The sequence below is a fragment of the Synchiropus splendidus genome, chromosome 14 (genome assembly GCF_027744825.2).
Source record: "Synchiropus splendidus isolate RoL2022-P1 chromosome 14, RoL_Sspl_1.0, whole genome shotgun sequence".
NCBI lineage: Eukaryota > Metazoa > Chordata > Actinopteri > Syngnathiformes > Callionymidae > Synchiropus > Synchiropus splendidus.
This window is the reverse complement of record NC_071347.1, coordinates 22,027,043-22,050,249: the sequence shown is the minus strand read 5'-3', so window position 1 is coordinate 22,050,249 and position 23,207 is coordinate 22,027,043. Positions and strand designations below refer to the sequence as shown.

Genomic DNA, 23,207 nt, shown 5'->3' with positions numbered 1-23,207 from the left:
GAGATTCCACTGCATGCATGTCACCACAGGGGGGCGCTATGAAACTGCTACAGTTGGGGTCATCACAGTTCAAATACAGTGTGTTGGATGAATGAGAGTTGAGGGTTGAAACTGTACCTTTATTTTGGTAATACTGGGGGTCACTGTCGGGACTGGTGTGTTGGTAGTTGATCCCCGGCAGCTCCGGCTCACTCTGGTACGACCGCAGGTCCGGCTGGAACCAGATCAAGTGTAGCAGCTGTGAAACTGTAGCTCGTCTGTGCTTGCTAACTTAGCCAGCACTTCTGTTGCTAGCTAGGCTGCTAGCAAGTACAGGTAAATGCAGCGAGTCCGGGAGACCGAGAGTCATTTGTCACTCTAAAATCTAGACATAACTCACTCGCCTTGTGATCCAAGGAAAGGTCTGGAACAGTAGTGTTCATGTGCTTGAGTTATTTTCGTACCTTACAGTCTCCGTTGGCGACGTACCCGCCGCTCTCGCGGTCGCGCTTCCTCTCGTCTGACTGGCGCTTGAGGCCGCGCACGGACGTGTGACGGATGACCGAGGCCTCTTTAGGGAGAGGCGGCACCACAGGCGGGGTCTCCTCGTAGTCATAGAGACGAGGCAGGGGTGGCCGAGGTGGAGCGCCATCTTCTGACTGGAGAGGGAAATCAGGTGTCTATAACTGAGCCGAGTGCTGGTTCCTCTCTGTCGAACGCGCTCACTCACCCACTTGGACGCCTCGCTCTGGGAGAAGAAGCTGGAGACGGAGCTACGAGGAGGCGGCTGAACTTCTGCACTTGGAGAAGGCACGTCGGAGTCCGACACCGAAGGCACTAGTTTCCTCTCTGACGGACAGACAGAAGTTCATTCAAGTTACGTCTCAAAGGTCAGAGGGGCAAAGCCTCCTCCCTCACCAGGGTTCTGGATGGACTCGATGGTGATCTTGTAGTTAGCTTTGCTGGCGCTGAGTCCCGCCATCACGTCCTCGATCCTCCACAGCTCTCGCTTCACCTCATTCTTTTCTTGCTGCACGAAAGCATCAAACAAGTTCGCTCATCTTCCACCTGATTTTCACCTGGCTCCAGGTTTGATCTGCTCTGTGAGCACTGAACATTGTTTCACCTGTTCTAATCACCCCAACACTCCTGGAGGTCACCTTCTAGAGCCACACTCCTGACCCGGTCCATGTTTTCGGAGAAGCAGGTCTTTAAAGAAACCCCCAAACTTAAGGCGGATATGAAGGTGCAACACTACAGCGGACGGAGACGTCCACCGATTTGATTATCTTATCAACAGAGGAACTGGTCGAGCCAGCTGTTAAAAACTTTGATAAAACGCTAGCTACTTAGCATCAAGCTAAACTGCACTAAAACTAGTCTGAAAAAAACACTTTGGAGAAAGACCTTAACCCCTTGAGGTATTGCAGTCGTACAGCTCACCTGAGGGGTGGCGCCGTGATTCATGTGTGCCTGCAGCGCCAGCCTCAGCTGCTCCACCGACCTCTCCAGCAGCATGTACTCCTCCCAGGCCACAGCCATCTCCTACACCACACAAAAGTTAGCGCGCTAGTCTCCTGACTGAAGGAGGAACTATCCAAGACTGACCGTGGACAGGCGCGATATCTGGGCCCGGATGGTCACTAGGTCCTCCTGCAGGAGCCGCTGCTGATAGGCGATCTTCTGGGCGTGGCCAGGCTGCTCGTGGTACTTCTCCATCTGCTGGTGCGACACGTCCAGCACGCTTTCCAACTTGTCCTGGAGATGACATCAGCCGGGTCAGAGCAGCTCCACCAGGTGGGGTGGGTTTCTCACCTTGTCTTCCTTCAGGGAGCTGATCCTCATCTCCAGATCCTTCAGGATCTTGTCCTGCTCACACAACCGACTCAGCTTCACCTGCAGGAGGCGACAGAGTACAGAACATTCGTAGCAGAGCGTCAGAAGGTGCTGAGATCCGCAGGTTAAATCATCTGTTTAACACTCTGTAATGTCTGTTGACCTTTGATAATGGTGGCAATTAACTCACTGTGCCTGTGTGTGTGTGTGTGTGTGCGTGTGCGTGCGTGTGTGTGTGTGTGTGTGTGTGCGTGTGTGTGTGTGTGCGTGTGTGCGTGTGTGCGTCTCATTAATTCTCCATTAAAAACACAAATCAGGTTCTCAATTTCCATGAAATAGACCCATTCAACATGGAACTGAATTAATCCCGAGCAGGTTAATAAATCACCTTCTTGTGAAGGTCACGAAACCTGTGAATGAGCTACTATAACAATCTAGCTTAAAAATGATATTTACCAAAAGGTGCACACACTAGGAGGACCAGACTAGAGCGAAACAAAATCATCAAAATCATTTCGATGTCTTACTACCCAACTGTAAATTCATAAACGTAAGAAAATAAAGTTAAGCTACTTGAGAAGTATCTTAATAAATACATGAATTAAGAGTCAAAAAGTGACTGCGTTTTTCTCCACATTAAAAACGCAACAGCTGCGGATCAACACAATATTATTTGACAATAACTAAATAAATCTTATGCTGACAAAATATACAGACTGAACAAATAATTTTGGGTCGATGAGCCTTCACATTTTATAAGTGAAATAACTATTTAAATATGCCTAAATGATACAAGTTCAGGAACCTACAGACCATGTCCACACTGCTGTTGTTGATGATGGCTGATGCATCGCCTGACATCATCAACAAGCGACAGTCCAGGCACCTCTTCCACGCCGGTAAATGTGTTTTCAACATTTACAAAACTGGCCTGACTCAATAACTTTTTCAATGCCCCAGAATGCAGTGCAGGATCCCAGGGTTCCTCTGGCCTGCTGTCTGTGTCTGTGACACAGGTGTGCATTGGTACCAGGTGACCAATAATTGTGTAAATTGTATATATATTAGTGAGAAATCCTTTGAATAAAGAGGATAACTCCGGATGGATCGACTTGATATTTGTAGTATCCAACTTCAAAACATGTTTTTATGATGGCGATTGCTATTAAAAATACATTTGGCTGTGAAAGAAAAGTAGATTTACCAAATGTAATAAAGTTAGTTGGCAGACTGAAAGTTAAAAACTGTGACGCAGACTGTGAATTTTTTATGTGGAGCCGAAGCGCTTCTTAATTATTGTCTAACTGGGCAATATCTGCAGCGCAGCTCCTTGGAAGAGTCAACGTATTTGGATCAGACTGAAACGGACTTGGTGTAAACTGCTCATCAACTCCAGAGAACTTGCAGCTGCTGGAGCTAAGATTAGGAGCGTGTGGGACCACGTGACGGTGGTTCCTCTCGCGCAAGACACTTCAGCTCTCCTCATCCAGAGTGATGACTGACCCGAGCGAACACTTCATTATTCGCCCATCGATCGCTGGTTACCCTCCGTGGCCTTGGCTTTGGACGACAGGCGCGACTGGACGACGGGGTGCGGACGGAAGACGCGCTGTAGCAGCGATTGATCCACCTGTTGTCTGCGAGGGGAAATTGTTCTCGGATCGGATCAAATATTCATTGCAGACGAGCCGCTCATGCATTTTTAAACAGCTTCATGTTTACGCAGCGATACGAGCTGCTGTGAAAGCTGCAGGGAGACGTTGGGATTAGAAAACGAAGGAATCCAGCGCAGCTAGCTATTAATACACTCCACGTTCTCCTGCAGGTTAAATATCCAGCACCAGATCGCCTTCGCTCTCAGCACTGTGTTTCTTCTGTTTGCCTTATTTACAGCTTAAATTCCCTGTTGCAGTCCTGGTGCGAACAAACAAACAGGTTTCGTGTCCAACAGCTACAGCCTTGTGTAGAAATGTGCAAGCTACAGCGGAGCCGAATGAGCCTCTCAGTCACGTACTCTGGGCGCGGAACCCCAGTGAGTCGGACCAATTAGGACTGGACCCTGGCCTGCCCCTGGCCACCTGTTCAAAATTTTATGGACAGAATCAGGGGGCGCATTGAAGGAGGTCCTCAGTTTCTGCCTCGTTGGAGAAGATAGAAATGTTCACGTGAGGTCTTCTCCTGAGTGTGAATATAGATGGAGACAGACGGAATGATCTGTCTTCAGAGAACAAAAGTTTCTCTGTCTGGACTCCATCCAGGAGGGACTCAGAGTAGAAGTCGAAGATGTTTTAACGTGGATTAGCATCTAGTTTGGAGGTCTTGTTTTGGGAGGAGGCCACGGGAGAAGATGGAGAGATCACCTTCTCTCACTTTCCCTATAAAACCTGGAGGAGGTTTCTGGGCAGAGGGAAGTCTGGGCCTCTTTACTTTGCCTGCTGCCACTGCGACCCTACTACAGATGAGCTACGCTGTAACACCATCATCATAAAAAGCAAAGATGCTACTTGGAGATTTGACTCACGTCCACATCACTTTCTGCCACCTTGACTGGTTTTCCCGCCTCCTTCTGCGTCTGACCTCCAGCGACCTGAAGATAGCAGAACATTCCGACATGTTAACGACACATCAAGTGCTACTGAGCTGCAATGAAACACAGTAAAACCACTATGCTTGCAGTAATGTTTACCACAGCTGCACTTTGATCAAATATTAATGCAACATTCCACTTATCTGAACAGACCAGGACCCTCATTTGTCAGCGGTTAATTGCGAACCTTTGTCGATGCAGCTGCTAACAAGCCCAGAGCTAAACTGCTAAATAAACCTGGAATAAAAAATGGGAATGACTCTACCGCAAACTGTACTGTCTGAGCTCGAGGTAGCAGGAGAAAAAAAACTTGACTCCAGATTCGGTTGCAGACAGGAGCCACACTAGGGTCGGTGAGTTCCCTGCCAATTCAGCCCAGCTCCGCCCTTACATGTCGGAGTCACGGCTTCTGGGGGGCAGGCCTTAAGTCACAGGTGTTTAAGAAGCAAATGAGCAAATATTATTGTGTCGGGGTAAACATTCCTGCACCCTTTTGATAAATAAAAGCTATGAACCCAAAATATGTGTCCTGAATGTAGCCATTAGCGCAGCGATGCTAGTTTATTAAAGCTAAGGTAGCCTTCAGTTCACTTCCAGTCTTCATGCAGCGACCGACAATGAATGAGGGTCCTGGACTCTGAAATCACTGACGATCACAGAGAACACGGAGAGGACATCGAGGAAAGGAAGCAGACGTGAGGTCTGATCGGGACTGAGACGTCCAGAGGTGCAGCGTTTTCACAGACGATGGTAGAAGCAGCTGGCTTTACAACCACCGAGCCACAACCACAACACATGCACTGCCGAGCCGTCCCATGCTCACTGATCAACGGCAGCCTCTGCGGGTGGGTGGGAAATTTGGCTGGTCAAATTTCACACGGGCACGAGACGCCTGATGCCGTTCAAGCTATGCATGTGTAAGCGATGAGGGGAGGGGCTGGAGGACAGACGCATTCTCAACACTGGAGGCTCATGCACAAGCACGCACACTCAGACAAGTGTCATGTGACTTCAGGTCAGGGGCCGGTCCGCATGGACGCAGAAACTCATAACAACTGAATTTAACTCATTGAATTTATTCACCAATGCACTAGCTAAACCCTTCTCCTCCAACAGAGGGTTCTGACCCCAGTGCTCCACCTGACTTCTGACTTTTGTTCTGCTCTGACTTGTAACCTCTGCTCTCTCACGTACTACCTGGCTAGGACATTCTTTAACATGATAGTCTCGATCAGGGGTCTTTGAACCAGCCCTCCAAGGGCCCGGGCGGTCCAGGTCTTCGATCCAACCAGTCAAGTACACGTTGTTGAACGGTTGGAAGGTCCTGGTTTTGGATGCTGAATTCATGTTCTGGTATGTTCAAGAAGTGAAACCTGCTCAGCAGAGCGAGCGACTCCACTTCTGTTGCACAAATGCTGCACCACACTTTGTCCAGGTTTGATCTAGTATTTCAATGATTTCACCATTTCCTTGAAAAATGAAGAGGAAAGAAAGACATGCTCGAGTCCTCTTTGTTGAAGGCTGTTTTCTTTGGTATCAGGACTTCCACGTGTGGGGGTTGCCTGTAAGTGGCACTTGTATCTGTTTAGAACAGATACAAAACGTGTGATTCATTTGCCAATAATCTCGGGTTAATGCGACAAATGAGATTAACAGTTGAATCTACTTACAGCCCTAGTTTTTACGATAAAGTAACACTCTGTTTCCTGGCTGTTTTACTTTGGAAGGACACTTCCTGCTTCCCACTCTCTTCTCGGGTGACTCCCCTGATTGCCGCGCAGCATTTATTTGGGCTCCTTTGGCAAAGTAGCAGAAGGTGGGTCGCCTAAGGTCACGACACAGCTCTTGCTTTTGTTCTCCTAGTTGCCTGCACCTCTGTGCCCTACCTGTGGGGGGACCTCCAGTTAGACTTGCTTCCCTTTTTGTGCTCTATTTTCCATGAGTCATTTTGCCGTAGTTTGGTCTCTAGTGTGTTGATGTGAAGCGCTCACTTTATATCAGCACTTCTCAGCAAATTTTCTGTTGCCTCCCCCACCCCCGGAAGAAGTAAACATTTCACGCCCCCAAACGCTTCCTCTGTAAATACTATCATTTGTCCATAAGATTATTATGAATTCACCACTGCATAACATTGTATCCTTGTTAACATTAAGGAAAAAAAAGAAAGTAATATAATATATAACTTACAATAAAGAATAACTTTATTAAAATTGTTTTTGTCTGAAACACAAAAGACTTAAAGGGCATCTATTTGACTGAAATTAAAAGAACAAAAATACACGAGTGGATGTGCAATTACACTTTATTCTATTACGGCAAAAAAGTATGTTCCGAGGCCACATGCACATGTGCCGTTCATCTCATGGAAGATCGTAGCTCTTTCGGAAACATAACCGACTGAACAGAAGGTTCTGACTCTGCAGCAGCTTGAGTTTTAGACGCTCCTGAGTTTCGCAAAGTTTCTTTTAAAGCTGTTTTTTTATGAGTCCCGGCGTATGTAGACCAGCCCGAACACACACACACACACACACACACACACACACACACACACACACACAAGCGCGCGCACACACACACACAAAGAGCTTACGTTCATTAGCGGCCTGAGAGGCCCAGCAGTGCAGTGCAGTAGTAAACTGTGAACTGCGATGATCAGGGGCTCTAGAGCTCTGATCTGGGAGTCAGAATCACAGAGACAGAGCCGCAGTCACAAAATTGGCGGCTGTTTATTCTGGGATGTTCCAAACAAGCCCCCCCCGAGGTGGTTTAGTCTCTGATGCTTCATTATTCAGACACAGGTTAGCGGCGTTAATTTAGAAGTCAGCAGGAGACGTGAGCAGCTTTCACTTCTTACCTTCAGATCCAAATACTCCAGATCTTTCTTCAGCTGCACGTACGTGTCGTCCACCTGTCGAGAGAGACACAGACTTTACGATGAGGAAACCCGCCTGGGGAATGTTGGTGAGGGAGAGACCACGGTTCGACTGCAAACATGCATCACAACACAAAAACACTCAGAAATGAGATTTGTGCTTAAAATATGACTCAAGAATCCTCCAAAACAATAGCAATGCAGGAGGCAAATAGATATTTTCCACCACTCTAACAGGAAGTTCAGAATTCTGTGGGCGGAGCTTCCTTTCTGATTGGTGAGCTAGATGATATTTTTGGCACAAACCCACTTAGTGTGAAAGCAGCACAGTCTGAATCGTATTTACTTGTGAGTCAGGATCAGACAGGGGGCGCTGTTGAGACATCAGTGAAGACAATGAATTAGGATGGCACTGATTATAAAATGTTACTGTTGCAGACTCAAAACCTATTTTTTGCTAGTTTAGCGTTAGCTTAGCTACTGATTGATTAAATTACTTGAGATATATTATTATGGTGTTAGCGGAGGCTATGCTAGTGCTAGCGCAACTGAACACAGTTAGATGCAAACAAGCAATTCATTCATTTGCAAGGAATGCTATGAATAAATGTGGTAAAATCACGCTGTGTCGTCGTCAAGCTAGCAACACAAAGCACCAGTCACAGGTGGGAGCACACACAAGAGCAGCCATGCTGGACACCACGCCACAGAAACGCTCAGGTAGAGGTTGCCACTCTGGTTAATTTCAGTTGTCGGGGGATTTCAAGAGGAGTTAAGTTCTTATTGTTAACTTGATTAGCAAAAACACAAGCTTGGTGGTGATATAGCTAATGGGCTAACGCAGCTACGCAACACAAGGATGCAGCTTCAACAAGAGTGGTCCAGTGTGTGCTGTCATCAACTCCATTCATTACACATAAAGACCACTAGATGGCAGAAAGGAGCTTCCATCCAACCCGAGTGAGGGACACAGTAGTGTGATTCACCCCTCATGCGGACCAGGAGGGGGTCCGTCTGGCATCATGTGATTTTAAAGGAGCAACCTCTACCAGTTGTCGGGCAACATGGGGGGCAGGCGTGCCGCAGGAGTCCCCACCTGGGTGTTGCAGGCGCCCGAAAGCCCAAACTGACTGATGTGGTTTAGAGTGGCGTGGCCTGAGCCGAGGAGGGGACTGGTGCTAGTGGCGGTGAGGAGGTGGAGGTTGTTGTTGTTGTTGTGGAGCTGCTCTTTGGGACCACTGAGCTGTTGGAGCTGAGCTAACGTGAGCTGGCGGGCAGCAGCCATCTTGGCCTGCTGCCGTCGCAGCTGGATGAGGAGCAGCGTGAGCTCGTCGGGCTGTCGGGTACCAGAGGACAATAGAGCCGCCGTCATGTGACCGCAACAAACCGAGGTGTGAACCGAGGTTAACGTTCAGTATGCTGAGCCACTTTACTCTGGCGGTTACATGCCAGAAAAGACTGCTACCAGAGTCACAATAAATCTAGTTTAATCTGGTGAAAACAGTCCATTCATAATGAAAAATATGTCATAAATACATGTCAACATTTTACATAAAACATATCCTGTCTACATAATTGAATTCACATCTACACTCAAGGCAAGTATATCTAATATTCCACAATATTTTGACTAACGTAATAAAAAAATACACAGTAACATTTAATATAACTTATTATTATTTCTTATTATTTTCATAGAATACATAAAATATAAAATGTCTGAATTATAATTAGACTTATGCTATAGTTTCCAGTTTTCTGATGTACTGTGCAATATCTACACTGTTCTTGTAGTTTTGGCAGATCAGACTGTATTACATAATTTTTAAGGTTCTGGTTTGCAATAAAAAGGTACATTTCTGGGTGGTATAAAATATTCCAACATATAATTGTTTTATTCATTAATATTAATTATACAGTTTTATGTAAAAATATATTAAACAATGTTTACATATTTATAGTATAAACTCAAACAAGTTACTATTTAATCCTTGTATTTTGGATGAAATAGTATCTCACTTCCATCGCTACCATAACAAAAGCGGAAAGAAGCAGAGCAGCAGGTTCACAGAGGTTTCGATCTAAAGGCTGATTCAGAGTTGTTAGCACTGGTCCATACTCAGGATATGAGTTCAGGCATGATTGACACGTACCGTTTTTCCGTGCAGGCTCGGCGCGCTGACCGTGTGTGTGATGTAGCCAGATGGCGGCATCGACCGCCGCTCTATCGTAGAAGTCTGTGGAGAGGCAAGGACCTGTTTTGATAATTCCCTGCTGTGACTTCACTCCACGGAGGAAGAGGAATGGAAGCTGACTTTGGGCACGTCCCACTTGTGGGAAATGAACTCGCCACATTGTTGGACATTGAACTCACAAACTTACCTTGATCAGCTGAGACTTGGACCTTCGAGGGGACACAGTGAAAGGGAGGTCGACCACTGACCGGTCCCCTGCAGGTCTGACCGTCACTCTCCCTGCCGGGGTGTGTGGGCGACGTGTGGGCGACAGGGTCCTGCTGGCGCCCGGGGGAAGCCCCGGCGGGGCGATGTCTAGCGTGGAGGGGGGCACGGACACGCAGCGAGGCGACCCGTGCAGCTTTGGCGCAGCGGAGGATGGAGGCACGGTGGACGGTGGCCTGGACCCAAACGGATAGTCGGGGGCTGGAGTGTACAGCGGTGCCGTTGGACTGCCGTGACGGAATTGGTGCCGCTGCTGCCACTCGTACAGCTGCAAGACGGTGTTGGACCCCGGGCCGGTCTGCTCCGGAGTCAGGCGGAAGTGGCTCATTCGGTCCTGGGCGTACTTGTACTCGCCCAGTCGGGCAGCGGGGGGGCTTTGGCGGGGGGTCTTTGGCAACGTCTGGTATGCGTCCATGGAGGTGAACTTGTGCTGGGTGGGGGGAGTACGACGAGGGAGGGTGTTATCTCTGGAGGGGGGTCTGGAGAACAGAGATGAGAGAGGCACGCTATCAATTCTGTCAACAGGGGGAGCCAAAGAGCAAATAACCCCATCTTGTCTTTCACTCACCCTTTCACATCAGCCTTCTGCACTTTGATCCAGTGCTCCACTTGCTCAAGAGCACTTCGCCTGCGTTCGTCCTTGTGCTCCTCTGGGGACGCTGGCACCCTCTGGTACGTCCCGGCCGCGATCCCGTTGGGCTCCAGGATTGGGCTGGGCGTGGAAACCAGACCGTTCCTGGTGCACACACTGGAGGGCAGTGTAGAGGCGGAGCGGGACGGCGCCCTGGAGGACACTCTGGACACGGGCGCTGAGGCGGACACGTGGTCAGACTGCGAGTGAGTGGACGAGGTCGGGTTGGCAGGGAGGGAGGAGTGAGTGTCCATTTCCAGCGGGCTGCTTCCCGCCGTGACTCCCAGCAGGGTGGCACCGGGAGAGTCTTTGTGGAAGTCTGTGTCGCGGTGAATCGGCTCCAGCAGAACCTCGTGGACGATGGGCCGGGTCACATCCGAGTCTGGCATCTTGTGATGGTTGACGTGGTTCGAGTGAGGCAGCGAGTGTTGCTGACTCATGCTGAAATGATCGAACTGGTCTGACGGCCTGTAGAGGGAGGAGAGCCCATGGTCACGTGGTCACGTGGTCATGTGACCGTGACGGTTGGTCTCGTCCTACCTGACGACGGCATCGGCGTGGTTCTGCATCAGCGCGGCCTGGTTCATGGCCCGCAGCCAGGTGCTCATGTCCTCTTGTGTGTCTGCGCTGAAGTAATATGTTCGCATCCCACTGTGCTCCGCCTGCGAGCCAATCACAGAGCTTTGCTTGTAAATGTAGGAGCGCATACCCGTGTGGCTAGCCTGGTGGGATAGAGAGGAGAGGAGGTCAGCGTCCAGGCGGCACCGGAACGCCAGAGAGACAGGGACGTGTCATGCTGTCCAGAGAAACATCCAAGGCAACGAGGAGACGAAGACAAACACGACCTTTGACCAATGAGAGGAGAGGTACTCTGAGCGATGACGACACTTCAGGCACTGGAAAAACAACACAAAACTCCGCTCACAAGCCTTTCCACTTCGGACTCATGGAGGAGCTCATTCGGCTTCACAGGAATATGTTCATGTTGAGGCTCATCTGGAGGAAGTGCTCAAGTAGCTGAGGTGCTCCAGTTCATTAATGCTAACATAGCTACGCTAACGTTGGGGAAAAAAATAATATGAGACTCCGCTTGCTAACCTAAATGAAGTGCTAATGTGAAGAAACTCAGAGAGTGAAGTCCCACTGGTGATCATGAAGAGAGGGATCATCTAATGTAGAACACCAGGTTCTGACACTGTTGAGACGCTATGGCTCACCAAGCTGACGTTCTTCAGTCTTGGCACCTGGTGCGTCTCCATTTGAAGTGTTGCCAGAGTGAAGTGTGAAGATTAATGAAGGCCTTGTATCAAGTGCTAGTGAAGCTCAGGTGGCCAGGAGGAGAACAAGCTGAGGTCCTCAAGAGAGGCCTGATTCGACAGCAGAGGAGTCAGCAACAAAGACAACGGTCAGCGTGACATGCAGAAGAAGAGTTGGAGCTGTCACAGAGAGGAAGAAACAGGTTTGATTCCTCTGACAACATAATCGCTCAATGGATTCCTCAGCCATTAGATGATGTAAGGCGGCAGCATCCATCATGTCTCGCTGAAGAGGAACAAAGCCGTTGGATTTTAATACGTGGCCTCAAACGAAACTTTCTTGTCCTGAGTGATGGCCCTCTCTCCGGGGCCAAACTCTTTAACGATGCTCAACAAATGGCTTTTACCGATTGTTGTGTGACAGGAACTTCTGGGGTTCCAGAAATGCTCCATGTTGTTGCCAACTCCGACGCAGGAATTCCTAGAAAGCCAGGCAGAAATGATGACGCCTACGATTTCTTCCCATCACACGAGTCAGGGGTTGTGTGTCGTGCTGTCGAGAAGGTTCAACCAGCTCAAGCTGTCCACAAGCATGAATCACTTCGAGTCATAGATTAATCGAGGCTCAACAGTCGGGAGCTGTTTGCTGAAAGACTCACAAGTTCCAGAAGGCTGCGTTTCTGGCTCAGAGTTTCTCGAACTGTCCGAAAAAGTGTTTACCTTCCTCACGCTGCCAGCTTCTCTGCGCCTCATGCTGCAGAGTGAGCGAGATTCTTCACGTTTTGGCAGAGCGTGAGCGCCCTCGGGGTGTTTATCTGGATCAGAAGAAGACGCTGAAAAAGCAGCAGCTCCTCTGAGGGATTTGTAACCAGAATCAAAAGTAGAGCAGGTTTGAATAGGATTTATAAACAACTCTTCTCGACTCGTGTCTGCACCTGAACTCACCGCCTGAACATGGAGGTGATCTGAAGAGTCAGAAGGTGTTGAGATGGGGGCTCGATAGCTGAGCGGTTCTGGTTCCGGGTACAACTTTTGCAAGCACTTTTCAGCTTCGTTTCACAGTGGTCAGCGAGCTTCACTTTCCAATATATAAATATATCTGACCAAAAATATTCTGGTTTCACTTAATTTCTTCCGGAAGAAGAAACGGTCCAAGTACGAACAAAGGGTTGTATCTTCATCGAGGTCTGCTGCAGGGGTCCTGAGGGGCACTCCAGGGGAAGACACGGATCTGGGTCGTCCGGTCTTGAAAGACTAGCAACGCAATTTCCCAAGCCTTCTACAACCTTCCATTTGACAGCCACGACATGAATACACCACCATTTTGATTTTAACATTTCAGGGTGACACATACTTGACACTCTTTTCTTTACTTATTGTGACTTATTTTTATGTTAGTTTCATCAAGCTGAAAGTCTGAGGACCAAATCTGGCTCACCAACTTTTTAAGATGGTGGTCATCTCATAGCGAAAGCTGAAAAATCCATACTGTGACTCGTCCTACTGGCTTTTTCCTGGAAACACTGCTTAAGTAAGTCAGACGGACGACAATTCCAGGAAAATGTAAGTATGTTTGTGTTTCCTGTCCAAACAGAGAGAGATTTAGTGTGACGAGTCCAAACACACAGAATTATGCCAACTATAGCTGCCGCCATTAAAAATAATGTCAAATTCAGTCAATTTCTGCTAAAGTTCAGCCAGTCATTTTTTTGACAACTTTGATTTAGTTTTTGTCTTAAAGGTAACGATCAAATCATTATTGTGCATGGTTTTTCATTCAACTCCAGTGGCACCTCTTGTGACTGCCAGTATTCCGTTTGTCACGGCGTGAAAAACGTACTCTTCTCTCTGACCTCATGCTAGCGACTCACTAGGTTCAATGCTACTCTGCTCAAATAGCGCTGCCAATGCTGGCTAAGCGTCTAAGAGGCTAAAACGTCACTGTGGTATCAGTAAATTTGCACAGGAACACTTCTCAAACTGAAACAGGAAAGGAGGAATAGAATGAAATAAACGCCATGTTCTATCGACTTCTATTCAGGTTTACTTCAACTGTGGTGCTCGTAAACACCGAACATGACTCGCAATGGAAATCCACTCTGAAGAGAAAAGGTAAGTTCCACCCTTTACTTCATAAAAGCCGACGCATTATTGGGTGCTTTTGAAAGCACCACTTCCATGAGGCGCTGGGCGAGCCCAACACCAGAGTCTTATCGTTTTCCGTCCACATCAGCGGCTCCATTGTTTCCTGTTTTAGCTCCATTAGACCGGGGCGGCGATTAAATGCAACACACACCATCAGCTGTTTAAAATAACACAGGGAGAGTCTTTCTGTCCTCGCTGGCAGGAATGCTGAGTGGGTCATTCAGCTGAGAGCGTGACCGACACGCCTACACGGCAAATTCATGCTGCCTCGCTCCTCGCTGTGGTCGGGGTCTGCGTGGGAGGTGGTGGCCGTTTGCACGGAAATACAGAAAATTCCACTAAATTCTCAGCATTCGCCCACCACTTTCTTTAGGTTAATATTTTGAGGATTCATTAATGAAGGGCCACTTGGCCAAGACAGCGTCCCTGACACTCGATGATGAAGGAACCTGGACAGGCTTCATCGACCGCTACGTCGTCACTTCCGCGACCACTCCCCGTCTTTGTTTTCCGTTCCTAATCACTTGGGTCGCTCTCAGCGTCTCCCGCCGGCACTCGGAGAGGGTTTACGATAGTGTCAGCTCTTTTTTTCCCTCTGCCCAAACACACACTCTGTCTTTGTCCGGCGCTATTTAAAGACTCGGTGTGCTCACAGAGATAAGCCTTCAGCAGTCAGGGCACCAAAACTCTTCTGATAAGACGAATTCTTCCAAACTTGACAGCTGCGGAGATTAAATAACCCTGGAATGGAGACAATGCTCTTCTTCTTCGCCTCAATAATCTTGTCCCTTTTGACAATAAGAAGTGCTACAGGGCTTTGGCTCCATGTTTACAGCACAAACAGCTGTGTTGATCATCAACCATGGCTTTGGATCGTAACAATCTCCAACACCATTTGTTCGTTTGCATCTCAATGTGAGTCAAGTCTCTTCCTGGCTCCTCCAATCCCTAAATCTACTCCATGCTTATCATCCCTTCTTCAAGAGGAAAGTATTGGTTGCTGGAAAAGTGTTTTCTTCTCCACCCTGTTTCACATTTATGAGGCAGCCAACAATCCAACAAGAGGGAATGTGTCAGAGTAGCATCGGTGAACTCTCCGTCAACTCTTTGGAATGGCCCTTGCGACGCCGCTAAAGCCCAAACTCAAAGCTTAACCAAGCTTCCGATTGGACAGCCTAATTAATGGGTCGGCTGGAGACAGCACGATGGCATCTCCATCACCACCAGAGGGGGCAGCACCATCTTCTTAAATATCTTCCAGGCAGGTGAAGAAAAACTAGGTGGGTGACTAAAGCAGGCTGAACTGTATTGACCCACTGACTCCTCAGAATCTGGCATTTACTTACCGTGTGTGTACAACTCACCAGAGGCTCGGGGACATTTTGAATGAAACAACAACTTGAAATCTCAGACAGCGCGGCTGGAGTTGCTCACGGACTCAAGCGAACTGCATGCTGGGGCAGGGTGTCACAGATGGATAGGTGGGGAAGCAGCACATAGATAAATACACGGTAAGCCCAAAAACCAGGTAAGCCAAGAGTCACACTGGGGTCACTGGAGGAGGGACAGAGGGGGGACTAGACTGAGGGGACAACACACCGAAAGGTCACTCTGGACTCATGCAGTAGAAACAAGACGAGGAATATACGAGGCTCGGTATATTCCAGCACCCAAAAAGCCACACCGATGGAAGATGTCTGGCAGAGAGAGAGCAATTGAAACGGTAAAATACCTATTTACTGGCCGATGGTCACTGGACCACACACTCACAAGGTGGGAGGGGCCTCCCAGTCAGGCAGCCAGCCAATGAGGACAGAGAGGAAAGAGCATCGGGTGAATTAGGGGGAGCGTTGGTGGGGCTTTGTGGAACCACCACTGGGCTCAAGTCAACTCAGAATTACAGGTCATTAGTAAGCTGCATTGATTTTGTGTTTACGCTCGTGTAAAGTGAAGGTGACCAGCAAAGATCTCACCGTAGAACAACATGTATGGCAGTGTTGGTGCGTCCCATCTTCACCCACAGACCCACTACAGAGCAGAACCTGACAGCTCACATCATCGTCCTCATCATCCCTTCAAGTTCATAGCTTCTCTCTATGATTTTAAAAGAGAGGTGGGAAAAGTGAGGCCCGTGGGCCACATGTGGCCATTTGTCTGCATTTCTGAGGCGCGTACATTAATAATTTTTATCAAGCTACAATTTTTTTAAGGTTATTTAATATCAAAATCTTTCATTTAATTATTTCAATCAAAATCAGTAAAACCTAATGAGAAATGCACATTTTTGGTAATATTTTTTGTCCATCAAAATAAATATTAAGCATATAAATGTACCTTATAATTGTGCCTTTCTATCATATACCCACAGTTGTGTTGCCAAAGATCTTGCAATATCTATGGTTTTTGCTGCTACCAATAAACTGAGCATAAATACTAAACAATATATAGTCTAAACAACATATTTGTCATTGGCTTCCTTGCAACAGTTAAAGTATATAACGTGGCCCTTTAGGAAATATGATACCATGCTCATGTTGTAAAACGTGGCAAGAGTAGGGTATTGTCAAATCAACAAATCCATCAGTAAATACCAAATGTCTTCCTTCGAGTTTAGTTTAGTCTAGTCTATAAACAAGAGTGAGTCGCCTGCTCCAAATGACCTGCAGTGGCGTCTTCAGACCACTTGGTGGCAGAAGTGTCCAGTTCAGACGCGCGACACTCGGCTCATTGATTCTACCCCGAGTGTGATTTCTCATTCTATTGGGAACATCAATCAAAACTACAAAAGCAGAACAATAACACAAACAGCAACTTTTCATTCCTCCTGCCTTGCTGGACGGCAGTCGAAGACTCACGCTGAGGCTGCGACGTGACAAATTTAAATTTAGCCTGATTTTACTTCAATTCACTGACAAATTTGGATGTTTGAGGAACCGTGCTGATAAGAACATGAAGGCAGATCCACACGCGCGGATTAAGTCACACTCGCGCCGTGTCTTCCACAGCAACTGAACTGCCATGATTCGGCTCATTCGCTTCAGCAAGCTACGGGGACCTCCATCACCCAACTCTCCATGTGACCCAAGCTCTCCCACCTCAGCACCTTCATGTCGGACTCTTCTGACTCTGACTTCTGAGTCTCTGAACGTACGTCATAGCAGCGACCTCTACTGTCCCTTAAAGCTTCTCTCCCACTCCAGACCCGTACTACTGTCTTCAGCCCCCCATCTTCAGTCTCTTCCTCCTCACACATCACCAGCATCATCGTCCTCCCTCAACTCGCCTGTCAGTCTGTCCGCCACCATGGTAAACAATGTGGCAGAGCAGCCCTTACTACGCTCACACCTAAAGTCGTAGCGCTACATTTATGCTAGGTTTTAAGATGACACGACTTGGATGTTAACTACTGCTACATCAATCAACAGTTATTTTTTTTAAACAGCACAGGCTACTAAAGGAGCTAATTACTGTCTAATAATCAGTTTTTTTTTATCTTTTGTCAGACAAAACTGGTGCTACATGGTGAGTAATTAGCAGCACATTTCTCTGAGCCACCACGGTTCAAACAGAGTTTGAGGATAAAAACTACAATTAAAAAAACAAAACACAAATTCAAGAGAGATTAGATTTTTGCTGAGCACTAATCCACTTAGCGCCTCACGTGTCGGTTGGTCTATAAAAGCTTGAGCCTCGGGGAGCGAAGGAGCTTCATTGCAGTCCACAGGAGCAGGAAAGGAAAGTCGCTGACAGATAATCGTTGGCTGCCATTGATGTCGCGCCAACAGGTGGCGAGGCTGAGTGGAGTTATGTTGATGGACGGGTTTGTTTTATTTAGCGTTTACAAGAAGCGATTATGTCTGGAGTCGCTGAAGTCGCCTGAAGCGAAGCAGGTGGAGGGACGACCAAGTCAGAACACCTGTCTTTGTTGGCAGGTCTGCGAGTGAAATTCAAGTCTTCACACTGAGATGCTCAAATACTAAGTGTTTTTATTGAGAAGTACTAAGGAATTTTGATGGTATTTTTTATTAGAAAGTTTAATTGTGTGCCACCTTCGCTGTTCTTCCTGTGACCTCAGGGTGTTCATGGAGTTAGGAACCAAATGACAGCGATTAGACTGAAGGCAACGTTCCGCTACTCACAAGGTATGAGTGAAGTTTACATTGCCAGTTTGATCTTCTCATCATTTGTTAAAAACAGAATAAAAGTCATTTATTTATATTAAGCACTTTGTAATTGCTATTTATTTTGCTTTTTACACAGTCTTGTTCAGTAATATTGTTATAGTAGGTTTGTGTAATGAGTCTAAAAAAAGTGCCTTTTGAGTGTCATTTAGTCGAGAAAAAAATTTGGCAAAAATCGGTATTGGTCTGCAATAAGTTTCGGAAGAAAAAAAAAAGGGTTACAGTCAGGAAGTGTGTGCGGTTCAGTGACTCTACTAGCTCACTGGAGTCAAAATTCAGGCGCCATCTCTGAACCAGCGAGTCCAGTGGCGGGCACATTCGTCAGAACATAAAAAAAAAACAGGACTCAGAAGCAACGAATCAGAGCCAGTGGAGAAGCAGAGTTGTGACACTAATTCAACCTGAAAACTGCAGCAGCTACTTTAACACTTCGACAGACGTACCTTCAGTCCAATTTGAGCTTCAGCTACAAGCACTCACATATTGTGTTGTTTACTTGTCTGTCAGTAACGTTCAGAACTGGTCAATGTAAACATCTTAAAATAGCTGGACCATGTGACTCCTGGAAATAAAGGTGCTGCCATGCAACATATTTTCAGCCACATTGTAGCGACGGACATGAACCGTCATGAAAAACATGGTGAGGAATCTTTGACCTCAGAGGCTGGAATCAAATAAATCCATTTAAATTCAATTGAAAAATGGCGGCTCACTCAGGACATGTAGATCGAACCCTCACGGCCGATGAGACAAAAGCGAGGCGTACCTTGAAGGCATACTTTCGGCTGATGTGGTCTTCTGGTCCCACAGGTGAGATGACATAGCTGGGCAGAGGAATACTGCCAAGGACGGCCTCCTCTCTGCTGTCTGGAGACACAGTGGGTGGGGAGGGGGCACGACACGGAGGGGGGCAGAGTTAGATAGTAAATAGCAGTCGTCACCCCCTAATCCAACCCTCCCTCACACACACACACACACACACGAGACCAGAGAGGTGTTCCCGCGTCAGACTGGTCCAACTGGACTCCAGCCACCGTTCCTCTGTCCAGTAAACAAGCTCAGATGAATGAACATTTCCCATGTAAAGCAGCTCATGTCGAGCACATCAAGCTGTGAGCACAAACAGTTTAGATTCTCTCACAGTTTGACATAAATTAAGTAAATATTTCAATTTATAATTTTGCAAATATTTCCAAGTTAGATTTATGAATGAATGTTTCAGTTGCATAGGAAATTCAATCACAATTTAATCTCAACTGCAGGTCATATCTTTTTTCCATTATTATTATTGATTATTTTCTTTTCTTTTCATATTTTTCCTTCTGTTTTTTATTTGTTTATTAGAAGACTTCTACTGTAATTTTTTTTTCAAATTTCCCACCCAAGTACAAATTCATCTGAACATTTTTCTGACTGTGCAAGTTCCTTAAACAGGATTAAATTAAATCACCAGTCATCGACAGTAGCAACAGAAACCCTTCTGTGTATTTTAACTTCAGGTGACTGAATGTAGTCAGTTTCCTCCACCTACTGCCAGCACGTGGCCACACATGCAGGGGACACCCTGGAGAGTTCACCAGCTGGACCGCCACTCCTACCTCCAGAGTATTTGCTTGTGTATGTGTTTGGACAGTGGGAGGAAATCAGAGTGCAAACTCCAGGAGTTGCCTCCAGATGGATCTGAACCCCTGACCATTTCGTTGGAGGCTGTACTATTTTTGTCCAGATGTTGTTCAACCTTCTACTCTTAAAGGTTGATGGCAGTTTCCACGCGGTGAAAAGGCAGCGGCGGTGAAACAAGTGAAACGAGAGTTGGGCTAGAGTCGGCGCCGGTTGGCAGCAGCGTGATCTCTGAGTGGATCTGAAGTGTAACGGTTTAAAAATAAAGCCGGACGTTTGGAGGAGACATTCCTGAGCTGGGGACACATGAAGCTCTGCGCAAGCACGTCCACCTCCAACCTGTCATGTGACTGCGTCCACCATTCTTTAATTGACCCCGTCTGATCTCAGCGACCTTGACCTTTGATCAGGCAACCTGCTCCCCGCCAGAGAAACAAACGCGCTTCTGATCTGACAAAAGAGCGCCACAACACCCGTCCTGCCTCCTAACTTCTCTTTGTTCGCAGAGACAACAGACATCAGACGATGAAGCAGATGAAGAGAAGATGGAGAGAGGCCACAGGCGAATCAAGTGTTTTCATGTGGAGAGGACGGAACCTTTGAACTCTGCCGTACCAGGATTGATTTGATTCTCCCGCAGAGGTGAGCGAGGCCGAGCGCAGCGGCGGTTTGTTTGTGCGTCTCTGCTGAGGAACATCAGATTAATGGACGCCCACGTGGAGGATCTACGTGCTCTGGCCACTGCTGAGTCATGTTCACACCAGACTTCATCGGCCGTCCATAACATTTTTATATATATATATATATATATATATATATATATATATATATATATATATATATATATATACCGCTTTATCAGTCATTATGGGCACCTTATGCCTCCATGAGAACTATGTGGGTGGACCCCACAAGGTTTAACCTTCAATTTGAGGGTGAAAATAACCAAAATAACTGGGTTTCATTTGAGTCCGGGTTAAAGTTTAGAGGCTGGGGAAAGGGTTATGACAATGAGAGGTCCCCGCACGCAGACAGATACGAACATGTGTGTGTCCAATCTCCTTCCTCTCAGTCCTGAGATAAACCTTCTGATCTATTTTGGCAATTAAAGGGTTCCAGAACTCGAAATAGAAGCTCTAAAACACACAGCTTTCACACGATCCCAGGAGTTCAAACTTCTGTACCAAAACCCTCGGAGAGAATCCTGTAAGTTCTGACACTGACCTCGGGAGTGTTGGAGGAACTTCTCACCTTTGTAGTAGAAAAGACAGAAGTCGGCCAGGACGAACCACTTCCTCTTCCACAGACGCATCCCGGAGCTGTCCTGCACACAGCCACACACACACAAACTGTGAGGGAGGGGAGGAGGGCGTGTGTGTGTGGGGGAGTTCGGGGGTGTCGGGGTGCTCGACCAGGGTGAACGGCAGAACGACAGATCGCCCGTCTCCAGTCACTTGCGCTGAAATGGCTGCTTTTACCGCCGTGTTTTGGTCCGAGTCTGTAAGTGGTGTCATTAGGAGTCAGGCGCCGTCACTCAAGTCTTTGGTCTGAAACCCACATATGACGTCGGCCGTCTGAGACACGAGCCCACAGAAGTCGCTGATTCATGTCTCGCTCAGACTCAGTCCACTCAGACACTAGGATGGATCTGATCTGACTGATCAAAACAATCAAGCACAAACTTCCCACTGCTGCTCGTCACATAGCCTCTGACTCATGAACTCGGTAATCCTCACAAATCTAAGGGAGTCCCACAAACATAAATCAGAACCTGGGGCTTTAGGAGTGTCAGATGAAGCGGCTCGCAGCCATGTGGTCCTCTTTCTAAAGGTTGACTGGTTCAACTTGACTCACACATCAGAGTGAGTCCTTGTGACTTGAGCTTTTCTACAGAAAGTAACAGAATGGTCGAGTCTCACAAATGTGCCTCAAAACATGGGCAATGAGTTGCTTCACAGAAAGTGGTGGAGTCGTGGAATTATGAGCCCCACAAATCCATGCCTTGACGTTTTTGTCATTCTGAGTCATTGAATCAAAGAGTCCTGTTCTTGTGAATGAGTGCAATAGCACTACAGGATGGGCTACCAACTCATGTGAACACCCGGATCTGGATGAGTCCTTGAGGGTCCCAGTGTCTTAGATGCTGAATAGGTTTCTTTATCTATGTCTACAAGAGCCTCATTGAACCATCGAGTTCCTTACATCTGTACGAGTCCCAAAAACTCAAAAATCTCCACAGAAAGTGGTCTGAGTCATTTAAATTTGCTTATTTGAGTCCCACATCTGACTGAGTCCCAGTTACTGAAGCTTTCTAACAAGAATGGGGTCTGGGTGAGTTGACACTAAGAGATTCTAACTGCGAGTCCTACACATCTACATGGGTCCTTGTGTTTCCTGATCAACATTTTGAGGTGAAGCAGGTTGGTTGACTGGTTCGTTGTCCTGGCAGCACTGAGTCCCGCACATCGGGGTGAGACCTATAGATGAAGGACGCAGGCTGGACTGACCTGTTTGTAGAGCCATCCTCGGACCACCACCGGGATGTTCGGGTTCCTCTTGATGGACTGCTGTCTCTTGCCGAAGCTGTGCACCTTGCCACTGGATCGGGAACCCTGAAACACACAGATGTGACCTCAGACACCAGGCGAGTCCAGACTTCTAACAAGACCCAAGTCCTCGCTCTCCTCTCCTGCACAGCTTCAGCCATGGTCGCCATGACAACAGCCAAAGATGCAACAGAGTTCACTGCCGGTCAACATCTGCCCACTGGTGCTCAGAGGCAGAGAGTCAGGGAGCATCAGGTCAGTCCAGGACTCGCAGGTATGATGCACGAGTTAACATCTGAGCGAGCGACCCCTTGACCCCTGACCCTGCGACCACCCTGGACAAACTTTAGAAACACAGTCCTCCAAGGTCAGAGGTCGCTGGCGCCTTGTTTTGTGTACATGGCTGCAGACCAGTAAATGTGGCCACACTGACTCCTGCCCACCGTGTGTGTTGCCCAGCCTGAACCTTCACGTGAGTCACATGCTCACACCTCAGTCATGTGACCACGTGTGAGTAAACATAGCCATGTAGGACGAGTCTGTATCATCTGTCACAGCCATGTGAGATCGACTCCATTAGTGAGGTTGTGCGTGTGCGCTTCTTTCAGAACACGCCTGTGAACACGCGTCCACACAACTCAGCTCAGATCCCCAGAGACACACAGCCACACCTCACCGTTAAAGATCGGCGTGTGTGTGTGTGTGTGTGTGATAATGGCTGAAAACAAACTTCACTACAGCAGGTGTGCGTGAGTGTGTTTAGTACCCTGTGGGTTACAGTACGCGTGAGTTTATCCTACTTTGTGGGACACAATTCTTGACAAAAGACTATCCTTGTGAGGACCGTATGACTTTCTGGTGACATTTGGATGGACCCCATGAGATTAAGCCTCAATACCAGGATGAAGACTTCATAATAACTGGGTCATTCAGAGTTCTGGTGGTTCAGGTGAGCCATGTGTTTTGGATGGTTTGACTTAGGGGAGAGGCTGGGGAAAGGGTGATGGTAATGAGAGGTCCCCACAAGAATAGAAACGCAAGTCCGTGGTGTGTGTGTGTGTGTGTCTATTTTTAGCAAGAGGTCTTCGCAGCGCA

The 23,207-nt window shown here is 47.5% G+C and overlaps 1 protein-coding gene across 4 annotated transcripts in view; it reads right to left on the bottom strand.

The window, feature by feature from the left end:
• Positions 1–23,207, bottom strand: part of LOC128770650 (pleckstrin homology domain-containing family A member 7-like) — a 107,205-nt gene that overhangs the window by 8,397 nt on the left and 75,601 nt on the right. For all 4 annotated transcript variants that reach the window (XM_053885361.1, XM_053885363.1, XM_053885362.1 and 1 more), the window contains 18 exons: positions 22,074–22,178; positions 20,818–20,890; positions 18,713–18,813; positions 10,905–11,086; positions 10,302–10,832; positions 9,657–10,212; positions 9,428–9,511; positions 8,371–8,610; positions 7,621–7,647; positions 7,257–7,310; positions 4,337–4,402; positions 1,795–1,875; positions 1,588–1,737; positions 1,423–1,524; positions 898–1,009; positions 710–828; positions 444–638; positions 118–214 (listed from right to left, as the gene is read on the bottom strand). In XM_053885361.1, the coding sequence (XP_053741336.1) occupies positions 118–214; positions 444–638; positions 710–828; positions 898–1,009; positions 1,423–1,524; positions 1,588–1,737; positions 1,795–1,875; positions 4,337–4,402; positions 7,257–7,310; positions 7,621–7,647; positions 8,371–8,610; positions 9,428–9,511; positions 9,657–10,212; positions 10,302–10,832; positions 10,905–11,086; positions 18,713–18,813; positions 20,818–20,890; positions 22,074–22,178 (2,875 nt within the window). The remainder of the gene's footprint in view (positions 1–117; positions 215–443; positions 639–709; positions 829–897; positions 1,010–1,422; positions 1,525–1,587; positions 1,738–1,794; positions 1,876–4,336; positions 4,403–7,256; positions 7,311–7,620; positions 7,648–8,370; positions 8,611–9,427; positions 9,512–9,656; positions 10,213–10,301; positions 10,833–10,904; positions 11,087–18,712; positions 18,814–20,817; positions 20,891–22,073; positions 22,179–23,207) is intronic.